The 13,833-nt window shown below is 33.9% G+C and overlaps 1 protein-coding gene across 1 annotated transcript; it reads left to right on the forward strand.

The window, feature by feature from the left end:
* The first annotated feature begins 2,258 nt into the window (after positions 1–2,258).
* On the forward strand, positions 2,259–4,438 carry LOC132617632 (uncharacterized). The gene is made up of 3 exons (XM_060332681.1): positions 2,259–2,603; positions 3,441–3,646; positions 3,917–4,438. The coding sequence occupies exons 1-3, from the start codon at positions 2,514–2,516 to the stop codon at positions 4,176–4,178; spliced, it is 558 nt and encodes a 185-aa protein (XP_060188664.1). The 5' UTR covers positions 2,259–2,513; the 3' UTR covers positions 4,179–4,438.
* Positions 4,439–13,833: the final 9,395 nt, after the last annotated feature.

Genomic DNA, 13,833 nt, shown 5'->3' on the forward strand with positions numbered 1-13,833 from the left:
GGGATTGGCGTGTTAGGGAAGCTGAAGCACTGGAGCACAAGTTAGCGTCAGTAGGGCTTAAACGCCCAAAAAAATGTGCTATGTCAATGTCTCGCGAAACTCCACAAGAGTTTAATTTGGCTCTTAATCGTTTTCGTGAAGAGAACAATCGGATGCAAATACATTACCATAGGGTAGAATATGGTATACATAGTAGCACAAGATTTACATCCAAGTGGGATTCGGACTGTGAAATGTCCGATGAAGATTAATATTTTTCTTACAATGAGGTAAGTACCTCCCCCTCGCCCCCCCCCCCCCCCCTCAGGGTACTTGGGGATTTGCAACTATATAAGTAGCCCTTTCTTTTGTTATTAGACTACACCGTATTCAATGTCGAGTAGTAGAAACTCACCTTGGTCTTTACTCCTTCCAAAAGAACCAAATAGCAGTGATGATGAGAGTTCAAATCATAGCAGTTTTTCGAGCGATACTAGTGATTTCAAACTAGATGAGCTAAATCCCCACCTTCTTATAGAACGTAATGATGATTTCTGCAGTGTGAAATATTCAGATCCGCGGGAATATTATTGCGATTTACGCCGAGAATGGTCACATCGGCTTGCCAAATCAGAACGTCTTGTTCGTGACTTGGAAAATCTCAACGCTCCAATCCCAACAAGGTACTCCTTAACCATGCCTCAAATAGGTCCAGAAACTTGCGAGCTTGCCGTGCAAAGGATTAGAAAAGAAAACAACAGAATGCTGGCAAGACGATGTAGATTTTACATGCTACAGTTGGCCGAAGAACAAGCATTATCAACCGGTAGAAAACTAACTGCTACTAAAAAAAGATGTGTCCTAAGAAACCGCCAATATTTTTCTGAGGACGATATTGAGGACTTGTACTCTGATGATGATTAAGAATGTTGTGATTTTAGTTTTAAGTTAAATTTATGATTATGCTGTTATTTCTTATTAATTAGTATGTTAAGTATTTTCATCTACTCAAGGTTATGAATGTATGATGCAATTTAATTAAGTTTTTTTTTTTTGTATGAATGTTGCCATTTTGATTAACTTTTGATTAATTATTAATGAATAAGTTTAAGTATTCGTAAAGAACTTCAAGCTAATGTCACCGAGCCTTCAAACGAAAATGGCTTTCGAGCACTTTTCAGCCACTAAAACGGTCATCCGAACTTTTGCGTATCCTTGATGTATTGATCCTACCTTATTAATCGCACAAAAATAAGTAGGGTTCTATATAAAATATTGAAGTTTCGGGGTCCCGAAGCATGATTAATCTATGGTCAAAATACGTTAAAAAGTGTAATGGAAGAAGGGTTAACCAAAAGGGCCGGAAAAAAAAGAGGAGGCACTATAGCGCAGTAAATTATTGCGCTATAGCACTTAACGAAGCCGTCCGCGTTAAGTACTTTAGCGCAGTAATTTACTGCGCTAAAGGCATTTTGGTAACCTTTTTTTTGTTGGGGTATTTTGGTTCAAAATGTTTTTTTTTGGGGGGCATTTTGGTTCCGGACTCTAAAGGTGATATGTACATAGCTTTATCCCTACTCCCTCCATCCCATATTACTTGATGACTTTTCCTTTTGTACGCCCCTTAAGAAATCATAAATAAAAAATGTATTTTACTACCTTACCCCTATCTCTCTCCAATAAATATATTCTAATCAATATTAATTATTTTTAAGAACATTTAATACTAAGGATAAGATGAGAAAGATTTAATCAAGTTTATCTTGATTTTGTAAATAAATAAGTAATTTGGAGCATATATTTTTAATAATGTGGTCAAACAATATGGGACAGAGGGAGTACTTTGTAAGGATAGAAAAGCTATTTCGACAGCAAATAATTGCCATAATATTTTGTTCCGTAGACTAAAAAGGAAAGTGATCATTACTCCCTCCGGGTAAAAAAAAGAGTTCACTTAATAATTTACATATTCCTTAATAAAATACTAATTCTTAAATAAAAATAAATAATTTGACTAAACTACTGCTAATTAAATAGGCATTAGGATTTGATCATATAACACTTAATAGGGGCAAATATGGAAAAACAACATTAATTTTTTTTTTTATTTACCAAGTGAACTCTTTTTTTTATTTAAAAAAAAAAAAGTTAAGTGGACTTTTTTTTTATCCGGAGGGAGTAATATTTTATCGTCACGGTGACGTGCTATAGAACAAGACACGCCTTGTTTAGATCTGAAACCTGTGTTTACCATAATTGTCGCTACCGACACTATAAAAAAACAAACATGAAAACTCAACGAAAAAACAGTGCGGTGTGGTTGGTGCTTAGTGAAGAGTAGTAGCTCAGTTTTTGGTTAGCTGTTGGGACGTCATTATATTTGGTACTACTAAACAGTAGTTTATTATTTTTGCCAGTTGCTAGTGCTTCTTCAGTACTCAAAAGACTTTTTAGTATTGTATATTTTTAGAGAAAGAAATACACAGAGAAGAGTGAAGAAGAAATCTTGATTTTTCTGATCGATTTTAGTACCAATGGCTTCGAAGTTATTAATGATAACTATTTTCGTATTGGATCTAATTGCTTTTGGTTTAGCTGTTGCTGCTGAGCGAAGAAGAAGCACTGTAAGCACTCTAATTTCTCTTCACTACACTTAATTACTCTGTTTCATTACTGCTAGTTTTAAACTCTCAATTTCATGAAAATTTGATTAATTTTTGCTATTTTCTGATGTTGGATCTGTTCGGTTCCTATAAAGTTTGGTTTCTGAAAGAGTTGTAAATTGCTTGCTAAAGTTTTGATTTTTGAAGTTCTAGGATGTTGGTTAGCTGTCTAATTTTAGGATCTTTGAATATTTTCTTCTTGGATGTGGCTATTCTTGAATCAAAATTGAAGTAAATTTTGGATTAAATTTGTTAATAGTATTTGGTTGCAGTAATAGTGATCTGTAATTTTTAGATGATTTCCAACTATGGCAAGAATGCCTTGTTTTTTTTCTGAACGTTGACCTTATTTTTGTTTCTTCAGCCAGTACTCATTTTGCTCCACAGGAGCTCGTACTTCTTAGTGTCTTAGTTTGACTAGAGACAGAGTTTAAAGAACTCAAGAGAACTTTTTAAACTAAGAATTTGTGTAATGTACCAAAATGTCGTTTGAATCCTGTGGTCTTAAACATGTCAGGTGTGACTTTTGAATTAAATGGTGACTAAATATAACCTACCATGTGAAGATCTCAGCTTTAATGTTGTAGTGCCCTAGTTCTATGAATAACTTGGGAAAAGAGGGAAAAGACTGCAATTAGGTTGCAATTCTGTGTTATAGGGTTGTTCAGGGGAATTAAAGACCTATTTTTCCTTAAGTTGTTTTCCAATTGAAATACTCTTTTAAGAATTGCAACCTCTTCAGATTTTGTTCAAGCTAATTAGCATTTTGTCTGATTGAATATGTCCCTTCATTTATAGGCGAAAGTAACAGAAGATAGTGAACAGAAATATAGCTACTGCGTCTATGACTCCGATATATCAACCGGCTACGGTGTTGGTGCCTTCTTGTTTCTCATGGTTAGTCAAATAATTGTAATGGTGGCGAGCCGTTGCTTCTGTTGTGGAAAGGCTTTGAGCCCTGGAGGTTCAAGGGCTTGTGCCGTTCTCTTATTTATCATATGCTGGTAAGTAGTATAACAAGGAAAAGTTCTAGTTTTCCGGTTTCTCTTCCAACGATAAATCGTCTGACTTGTAAGTTACAGCAAGGACATTGTATAAAGGGAAATTAACTTAAATAGACACCCACCCAAAAAAAAAAAAAATAGCCAATAGATCTATATTATATGTATAATTAGTGTATAATATATGTATATTGGCTAGCTAATGTTAATATTTTTTGCCGAGCAGTTAACTGTGTAACTTCCCCTTATATAAAAGCATGCTCCGTGTTTCAGGGTTGCATTTTTAATAGCTGAGGCCTGCTTGTTGGCCGGTTCGGTTAGAAATGCTTATCACACTAAGTATCGATCATCAGTCTTGTTTAGCGATAAGCCTCTATCGTGTGAGACTTTGAGAAAAGGAGTTTTTGCAGCTGGAGCAGCTTTCATTTTCTTCACCAGCATAATCTCCCAGTTCTACTATGTGTCCTACTCCAAGTCCCGGGGCCCAGTGCCATATGGTGGCGAATCCGGTGTCGGCATGGCCTCCTACAAATGAGGGTGATCAAGGTTGTTACGACGTTCATCTTGTTAAAATAGCTGTGATTTTAAAGTTTATGTATAATACAACTTTCTATTGCTTAGTTGCATTTGATTTATTGCTGTTGGAGTCTTATTGGAGAAAGCTTGTTGTAGGGTTCCAAATGTCTTGATTCCTTCCTGCTGCATAAATTTTTGTACTATGTTACACAATGTGAACTTTTGTCTGCCAATATCTGTTAGTTTGGAGATTAACAACGGGGACTATTCTTTTTTCCATCTTTCTTTTTTTAACTAAGGAGAAAACAACCTGACAAGGTCCTCGTTGGTCATTTGATTTGGTTTAAACTAAATGAGTGGAGTAAATTTTACTATATGAATGGTGGAATGATCAGTTGGAAGGAAGTTTTTTTGAACGGAAAAGGGCCAAAATTACCCCTGAACTTTGAAAAATAGTTCATCCATACCCTTCGTTATACTTTAGGGCCAATTATACCCTTACAGTTATACTATGGGGTCAATTATACCCTTATGTTTAACTGTTGCCATGTGACATCATCTCAGCCCTTCAAAATTATTTTACCCTCAAATAATTTTTTACCTACTAAAATAACTCAAAACGACCCGAAATTTTTTTTTACAGCAAATATAATGCGGAATTATTTTTATATTTTTTTCTGGAAAAATTATCCGTATTATTTTTGCTGGAAAAAAAAATTCGGGTCGTTTTGAGTTATTTTAGTGGGTAAAAAATTATTTGAGGGTAAAATAATTTTGAAGGGCTGAGATGATGCCACGTGGCAACAGTTAGACATAAGGGTATAATTGACCCCATAGTATAACTGTAAGGGTATAATTGGCCCTAAAGTATAACGAAGGGTATGGATGAACTATTTTTCAAAGTTCAGGGGTAATTTTGACCCTTTTCCGTTTTTTGAAAGACTTGCTATCTCTTGGAGTCCATGAAGACTTAGGCTCCGTTTGGACATCGTTTGAAACCATGGTTTCAAATCATGTTTGGACATACAATTTGAATATTTTAAGTTGTATTTTCTCTTATAGACATAAAAATCCCCACAAATTGTGAAAACTATCAAAACATTCTCAATTCTTATACAATCTTACCAAATGAGCAAATCATAGTTTATAACAAAATTAGTACACTACTAGAAGGCTTTTCTAAAAAATGCAATATCAATTAATCAAACTTTACTTCAATAGAATCGAAAATTTAACATGAATAGTAATGTAACTACTATTTAATATAATCTTCCCATATAAATTAAAGGTTGGTAGACATAAATAAATATTGGTGGAAGTTAATGAGATTGGTAAATGATTGATGGGGGTAATTATTAAAAATATTTATCAACTTATGATTTTTTTTTGACAAAATATTAACTTATGGGTTAAATTTTGTATTTAAAAAAATTGAAACCATGGTTTCAAACCCAAACCATGCTTTTTTTGGATGATTTGGGTTCAAACCATGGTTTCAAATCACGACTCAAAATTAATGGCCAAACGCTAATTTGAAACCATGGTTTCAAAATTGATGGCCAAACGCCTACTTAGCGAAGATGGGGCATAATGGAAAATAAAATCTATATAGGCTGACTACGTAGTCCAGTGCTTTTTTAGTAGTCTTTCAGTCATGTTATATATATATATATATATAACACAGAAGATATGAAATAGAGTGATACGGTCAATGCGCTCAACTTGTTTGCAATTTGATGTCTAGGATTAATAGTTGTGATAAAAGTACCATCAGATACATGACCCACTTTAATGAAGTCATAGAAATGGTTAGTTATGTGATATGTACTTGAGAAATCACTAGAAACATCAAAATGCATAGAGCTAAAGCAATGACATGATTTGGGAATAGAAAAGCTTCATTCCTGTTATTTTAAGTACGTTTAACTTTTTTAGTGTGTGGTAGATTCATTAAAAATATTGTTTAAGAATGGTTATATACGATTTAGGCAAACACTATGAGAATGAAGTGAGGCGAGTGGTGTGGAGAGGATGAGGGGTGCGGGAGGGGCAGGGGTGAGGGAGACAATTAGCATAAAATGTCACTTATGGAATTTATTTTTCTTAATTTCGCTAAAAAAAAAGTCATTTTTTAAAAAAAGCTTTGACCAACTAAATATGAGAAAATATTTTCCACCATACCAAACACAGTACACATCCTTAAAACGTGTCAAATGGATAGGTTAGATTGGATTTCAAATGGATAAAAATGAAATGAGTTAATAAATAAGTGGGTCATTAACGCTGCCCACAATATACAAAAAAACATCAAAAATTAAGAAACTAAATGAATAGAGTTGTGTGGTTGGTATTGAGTAGTGAAGAGTAGTAGCTCAGTTTTCTGGTTAGCTGTTGGGACGTCAATTTTGGTAATTAATTGTTTTAATTACTCAAAGGCTCTTTAGTATATGTAGATAGAGAACTGCACAGAGAGAAGAGAAGAAGATATCTTGATTTTTCTGATCAATTTCAGTACCGATGGCTTATAAGTTGTCAATAGTAATAACTTTTTTTATGGTAAGTACGACATATATATTATAACAAAAACCAGAAGGTTACATAGGAGCATGTTGTGGTATATCCACAATAATACAAACCGTAGAAACATTAACCAAAATGTCTTTAGCTAAACTACTAGTACTAGCTACATTGGAAGTCATTTGTGCATTCAGCCGTGATGATGCTTGCACCATGCGTACAGACGAGTCGCCGAGAGATCTTGATTCAAAATATTTACAAAAGCAGGTGGTGCATTCCAAAAGACCAAAACAGTTCCATTGAAGGCACTTCAGTACGATCACCTGCCATACTTGCTAATCTATCAGCTACTACATTCTGCTCCCGGTAAACATGCCCCACTAGCGGGCTATGCAGAATCTTGATCAAGTACCTGCATTCATCAACAATGGACGAGCAAGTTTGTGAGTTAGAGTTATTTAAAAGCTGCACTACTTCCTTGGCGTCGATATTGATTTGGAGGGGTTGAAGGTTATAGGTTAGAGCTAGCCGAAGCCCATGTAGGAGGGCGTGAGTTTCAGTGTTGAAAACTGAGGTGGGATAAACAGAACCTGAGAAACCCAAAATCCGTTTACCCTCATGATTTCGAAACACTCCTCCAAGGCCACTGAAAGGGAGTGAAGGATCAACCGTGCCATCAGTGTTAAGCATGATATAAGTCGGTGGAGGTGGATTCCATTTAACTTATAAGGGAATTTTTGGATGCTTTGGGCTGCTCATACCTGTTAAGAACCAGAATTCTTGAGCTTGATTGATTATAAAGGAGTAATCCAAAAGAGTAGTATATGTAGCGTCAAAGACAGTCCTATTACGAGCAGTCCATATAGACCACGAGGTAAAAGGAATTAAAGCATTTCCATGTTTCAAGAGATATGATTTGTTGTAACCAAGTTGGTGAAGAATCAACTGCCTGGAGGATGGAGCTTATTTTGTACCGAGGATTAAGAGATTCCCAAAGAGCAAGCACTCGAGGACAACTGAAAAAGAGATGAGATAAGGTTTCCTCCTTCGAAGAATTGCAAATTTTGCAGAAGTTGTGGGGCACAATGTTAAGGTAATGAAGCCATGAAGGTAACCTTGCACGGTTAAGAAGCCATAAAAAGTGCCTTATTTTTGGAGGGACCTGAAGCTGCCAAATCCAACTAAAAGGTCGATTAGTACAGTGTTGAGTATCCCGAAGGGCGTTGTAACAAGAGTCGAATCTAATTGCTTTTGGTTTAGCAACTTCTGCTGAGCTGCGAAGAAGCAATGTAAGCACTTTAATTTCTCTTCACTGTACTTAGTGGCAGTTTGGCCATGAATATTTTTTACTTTTTTCCCCAAGTTAAATTTTGGAAATCATGTTTGGCCAAAAATTCCAAATATTCCCAAGTTCAACTTTAAAATCATGTTTGGCCAAAAATTCCAAATATTCCCGAGTTCAACTTTAAGTTGAATTCCGCAATTTTCCGGAAGTTGAAAAAAAACACTAAAAAGTTATTTTCATTTTCTTTTTCACTCCAAAATCCAAATCATACAAAAGTTCAAAAGCAACTCCAATTTTCAAATAGAACCACTTTTCACTTTGAAAACAAAAACTATTTTTTTCAAATTTCGAAATTTTCATGACCAAGCGGGCCCTAATAGTTTGCAATGTTCATTTGCTCTGTTACGCATCCGTGTTTCATACTGCTAGCTTTAATGCTTAATTTCATGAGAAATAGATTAATTTTGCTTTTTCTTCTGTTGAATCTGTTTGGTTTCCTGTTCAAATTTAGGATTTTTTAATATTTTCTTCTTGGATGTGGCTATTCGTTGATCCAAAGTGAAGTAATATTGGATTAATCATTGGTCACCTGGTTTATTACTAGTATTCGATTGTAGTATTTTTTTTTTATATATAACTATGGTGTCCGGCTAGCTTGCGCGCACATGGACTAGTTTCAAGGGATACGTGCCACCTCCCATAAACTACAGGTACCAGGTAACTCTATCCACCAAGACTAAAAACAGATGAGAAGAAATCACGTAGTATTTTCTTCTTGGATGTGGCTATTCATTTGATTGCAGTAATTGTGATCAACAATTTTTAGATGATTTCCAGCTTTAGGTAGAATGCCTTGTAATTGTTTTACTTTCAGTTCTCTTCTTTGTTGAACCAATCTTGTCCTTATCCCTTGTCTTTACGACAAGCAAGAATCTTATAGCCTACCCCATCAGAAGGTGGATTCAGAATCGGAACATTTTAGGTTCGAGTACAGAATTCTAACACTATTCATTTGATTTACTTACTGGGTTTGTAAAATATATTTTTCGTACTTATTTAGTAAATTTTTTGATACATATACGAAGTGTGAGCCAAACATCTTAGCTTTAATGCCATCATTTCCTAGTTCTTTCAATAACTTTAAGAAAAGAGGGAAAAGACTGCAATTAGGTTGCAATTCTGTGTTTAGTGTTGTCCATGGGAACTCAAGACCAATTTTTCCTTAAGTTGCCTTCCTATCTGATTTTATTTTTGTATGAATTCTGATCTCAGATTTTGTTCAAGCTAATTAGCAAACTCTGTGTCCCTTCATTTGTAGGCATCAATCAAAGAAGACATGGCAGAATAGATCGGGACCCCCTTGAACTTGTCGATTTTTATTCACTGTACACCTAAACTTTACGTTGCCTAATTACCCTCTAAACTTAGTAATATGATAGCCTCGACCCCCCTAAACGCTGATGTGGCAAAGAGCGTGGATACACTCTCTTTTAGGCGCATGGAAGGGTGAAAAATTGAAAAATTAACTTCCAAATGGGGTATTTTTCTACTATTAATTGCCACATAATCAATATAATGATTTATTTGATCAAATTGTATTTATTTTTGATTTTTCTTAATATATGTTGCATATTTTATCCCAATTGTGTTTTTTTCTTTTTTGATATGATGATTATTTATTTCAGCTATGTATTGTTTTTTCTTTTTTTTCGGATCCAAATCTAAATATCTTAGTTGAAAGTTTCAACTTGAAACTCTATTTATTTTAGCCAAATAAAAATAAGGTTTAGCAAAAGTAATGAAGTTTAGACGGTGTATTTTCTACAAAAATATTGTGTATTTTCCTTTTCATGCAATTACTATTTATTTCAACTGTGCATTATTTTTTTCGGGTCAAATTCGTAAAATATTTGGTTAATATTTTATTTGATTTCTTTTTCAGATGCAATGATTATTTGTTCTAACTGCGTGTTTCTTCTTTTCCTGGCCAAATATATAAAAATAACTTGATTAGAATATCATTATGTTTAGGCGAATAAAAAAAAATATAGTAAAAATATTTTCAAGTTCTTTTTTACTGATTTGACCGAAAAAGATGATTTAAATGTTCATCATATGTTGGTAAGTACTATAACAAGCCAAATTAGTTTAGTTGGCGGGAAATTAGAAGTATTCTTCCGGTTTCTCTTCTAATGATAAATCGGGTGACTTGTAAGTTCGGTCTTATTGTAAAAGCAAGGAAATTAACTTAAATAGCCACCTACCCAAAAAAAATAGCCGACAAATATACAATATATTTATAGCTAGCGGTTGTAAATATTCTCCGAGCGACCAAATGTGTAACTTCCCTTTATATAAAAGCTTGCCCCTTGTGTTTCAGGGTTACATTTTTAATAGCTGAGACCTGCTTGTTGGCTGGTTCAGTTAGGAATGCTTATCACACCAAGTACCGATCATCAATCTTGATTAGTGGTAAGCCTATATCATGTGAAACTCAGAGAAAAGGAGTTTTTGCTACTGCAGCAGCTTTCATTTTCTTCACCAACATAATCTCCCAATTCTACCATGCGTTCTACTTTAAGGCGCGGGATGGCCCCATGCCATATGGTGGTGAACCTGGTGTAGGCATGGCAACCTACAAATGAGGAGCAAGGTTGTTACGACGTTGATTAGATAAAGTTTATGGTTAATACAACTTTCTATTGCTTAATTGCATTTGATTTGTTGTTATATGAATCTCGTTGGAGAAAGCTTGTCGTACCATAGGGTTCCAAATGTCTTGATTCCTTCATTCTGCATAATAATATTTTATTGTGTTACACATAATGTGACTTTTGTCTGCAAGCATTTGTTAGATTTGAGATCAAGAGTGGGACTATTTCCTTCTTTTTTCTGAACTAAGGAGAACTCACTCTGGCAAGGTCCTTTTGGGCTGTGGTTTTGTTTTGTTTTCCTAAATTAGTGGAGGAAATTTTCCAAGAGGAATCATCAGATGGAAGGAAGAAAGGAACTTTACTTGAAGACTCATAATCTCTTGGAATTAATGTAGATGTAGCAAAAATAGAGCAAAGAAAATGATCTATATAGGCTATACTGATATTAGCATAGAGTATGCTTTAGTCATATTACTTACCCTATGCTTTTTAAGAGTCCCTCAGCCCTGTCAAATGTATATAACAGTCGAAAGTATTTAGAATTTTAGTACTTCTGATTATTAATTTGACGTATTACATAAAAAAGGCCTGAGATGAGTTTAAATAGAGTGATCCATGCACTCAACTTGTTTGCGATTGATACACAAAAGTAGAGAGTTGTTGTAATAAAGCAACCATCAGTTACATAACTCTCTTCAATTAAGCCATTGAAATGGTTAGTCATCTGACATGTAGCTACATAGAGCTAAAGAAATGACATGTTTGAGGATGTCACGCAATAGCCAATAATAACAACGCCTGAGTCTCAATAGCCAACCTTTTTCAAATGACAAAGCTGATAACTGTGAGACATTCGGTGAGGCACAAAGTAGAAAGGTTGCTTATAATCAAATCATGCTTTGTTCTATTCACCATGTTGTGTCTTGACATTGATCAATTTTAACAATTTAATTATAACACGAGAGCTTAATCTAATGTGAACTAAAATTAATAAGCAAAAAAGAACATATCTTACATACTCGAACAATTTAAAGTCAAACGGTAATTAAACTATTTGTCTTGCTTGACTTACTTACATAATTGAAACATTCTTTCCCGCTGCTCAACTACTATAAATTAACGAGTTATTCTATTGAACATAGTCTTATTAAATATCTCAAGGGAAAAAAAGCCAACTGTTGCATACCTAGCCTTATTCTGCAGTTTGAATATTCTATGAAAATATGTAGGTATATACTCTCAACCAACTATTTTGCTAATATACATCTGCATGCAGTTAATCTTCATATTCTGTAGTTTGATAGTATAACCATATGTTACGTATGCTCCAAATAACCTTGGGTTGTTTGAACTCTGTCCCTATTTTGTGCTGGTCTTTAATTTTTACCCCTCAAATTGGTTGGTCTTTAATTTTTCCCTTCAAAATCAAACTTATACCTAGAGGGGCATAAGTTACACCTCATAATATCTAAAAATTATGCCAGCCCCGTAAAGAACTTAGGCCCACTAGCCATAAGTTCGATTTTGAAGGACAAAAATTAAAGACCAGTCCATTTGAAGGAAAACCGTGCAATTACTTCAAGGGTAAAATACATATATATACATATTTAGAGTAGATATTTACAAAACGCGATGATACTTTTCAGCTTACAAAATATAACAACAGAATACTTACAAACCTTACACAAATGCAGTAAAAAAATAAAAGACACGGTTAAATTGGAATCCCTTAAACAAGGTAACTAATTTATCAACATCCCCAAATCTCTTTCCCAAAAATTCTCTTCCCAATTTCTCCAGATTTATTGCAGACTCAAATCAAAGCCATAAAGCGTTTTTCTTCTCAAACGGCCAAATTATATTCAAAATCAATACGCAAAAAATACCCCATGTTTCTGTAAAAACAAATCATCAAATCAAGTGTGATTGATGATACGGATGAATTCAACACCGATAAGTTACAAATCTGCAAAATACGCAGCATTAAAGTGTCAGAAATAATCACGGAAGAATTAAAACTACGAAGAGGTATTCTCCCCTGTTTTTTCGTTATACTTTTGTTTAAGAATCCAATTTGATTGAAAATACTAATAATTCAACAGTGATACATAATCTAATGTAAAAAATCAATATCTGCTATTGAAATCCAGAATTTCTAAAACATTCAACTTCAAACAAATTTCAGATCAAAGCTTTCGTATTCTAACAATGACGCACTGCACACAATTAATTCAATATTGATACAATACAGTGCGAGATGGGATGCATCAGGTGACTGTGTTTTGAATTCCGAATACATTATGTGTTTAATCTTATTTAAGACATATGATCTCGTTTATATAAAAGTTGCATCTAAAATATGCATGAAAGTTGTTTAAATGTAATATACAACTAAACTTATGCAATGTGGAAGTAATTTGGTATAAACGTGGTTTATGTACCGTAAAAGTAATTTGGTTCAGACATTAAGTTTTTTCAAAAATATATGTATAAATAGGGTATGAAAGTTGAATGAATTTGGTATAAATGTAGTTTATGTAGTCTAAAAGTGATTTGATACAGATAATAGTTTTTTCCAAAAATATATGTATGAATTGTGTATGAAAGTTGAATGAATGTGATATAAATTGTGTTTATCTAGAGTAAAAGTGATTTAGTTCAGATAATAGATTTTTCCAAAAAATATATGTTTGAATAGTGTATGAAAGTTGAATGAATGTGGTCTAAATATGGTTTATGTAGTGTAGTGTAAAAGTGATTTGGTTCAGACAATAGATTTTTCCAAAAATTATATATATGAATAATGTATGAAAATTGAATGAATGTGGTATTAATTTTGTTTTTGTAGTGTAAAAATGATTTGATTCAGATAATAGTTTATTCGGATAACTTATCTACTCCTTTTATTCTGTCATTTGTATAAAAGTGGTATGATATGTGTATATATGTTGTATGTTTAGTGTGTAATTTCTGAATTACTAGTTCAACTATAATTTTTTATTGCAGGTCCGAGCTTCCACGAATTCCTACATGCAGTGATTGGTGGTATCAAGAGGTTCATAGTGTGCCTTCGAGCTATGACGTGTAGTTGTGGAAGATTTGAACTGGATTAGAAACCTTGTGGGCATGATATGGCTGCCATAGTATATATTCATCAACATGGAGAGGACTGTTCATTGGCCCACTACATCAATAAGTGAGGGAAAATTTAAGAAATC

Source organism: Lycium barbarum, chromosome 11 (genome assembly GCF_019175385.1).
Source record: "Lycium barbarum isolate Lr01 chromosome 11, ASM1917538v2, whole genome shotgun sequence".
NCBI classification, from domain to species: Eukaryota; Viridiplantae; Streptophyta; class Magnoliopsida; order Solanales; family Solanaceae; genus Lycium; species Lycium barbarum.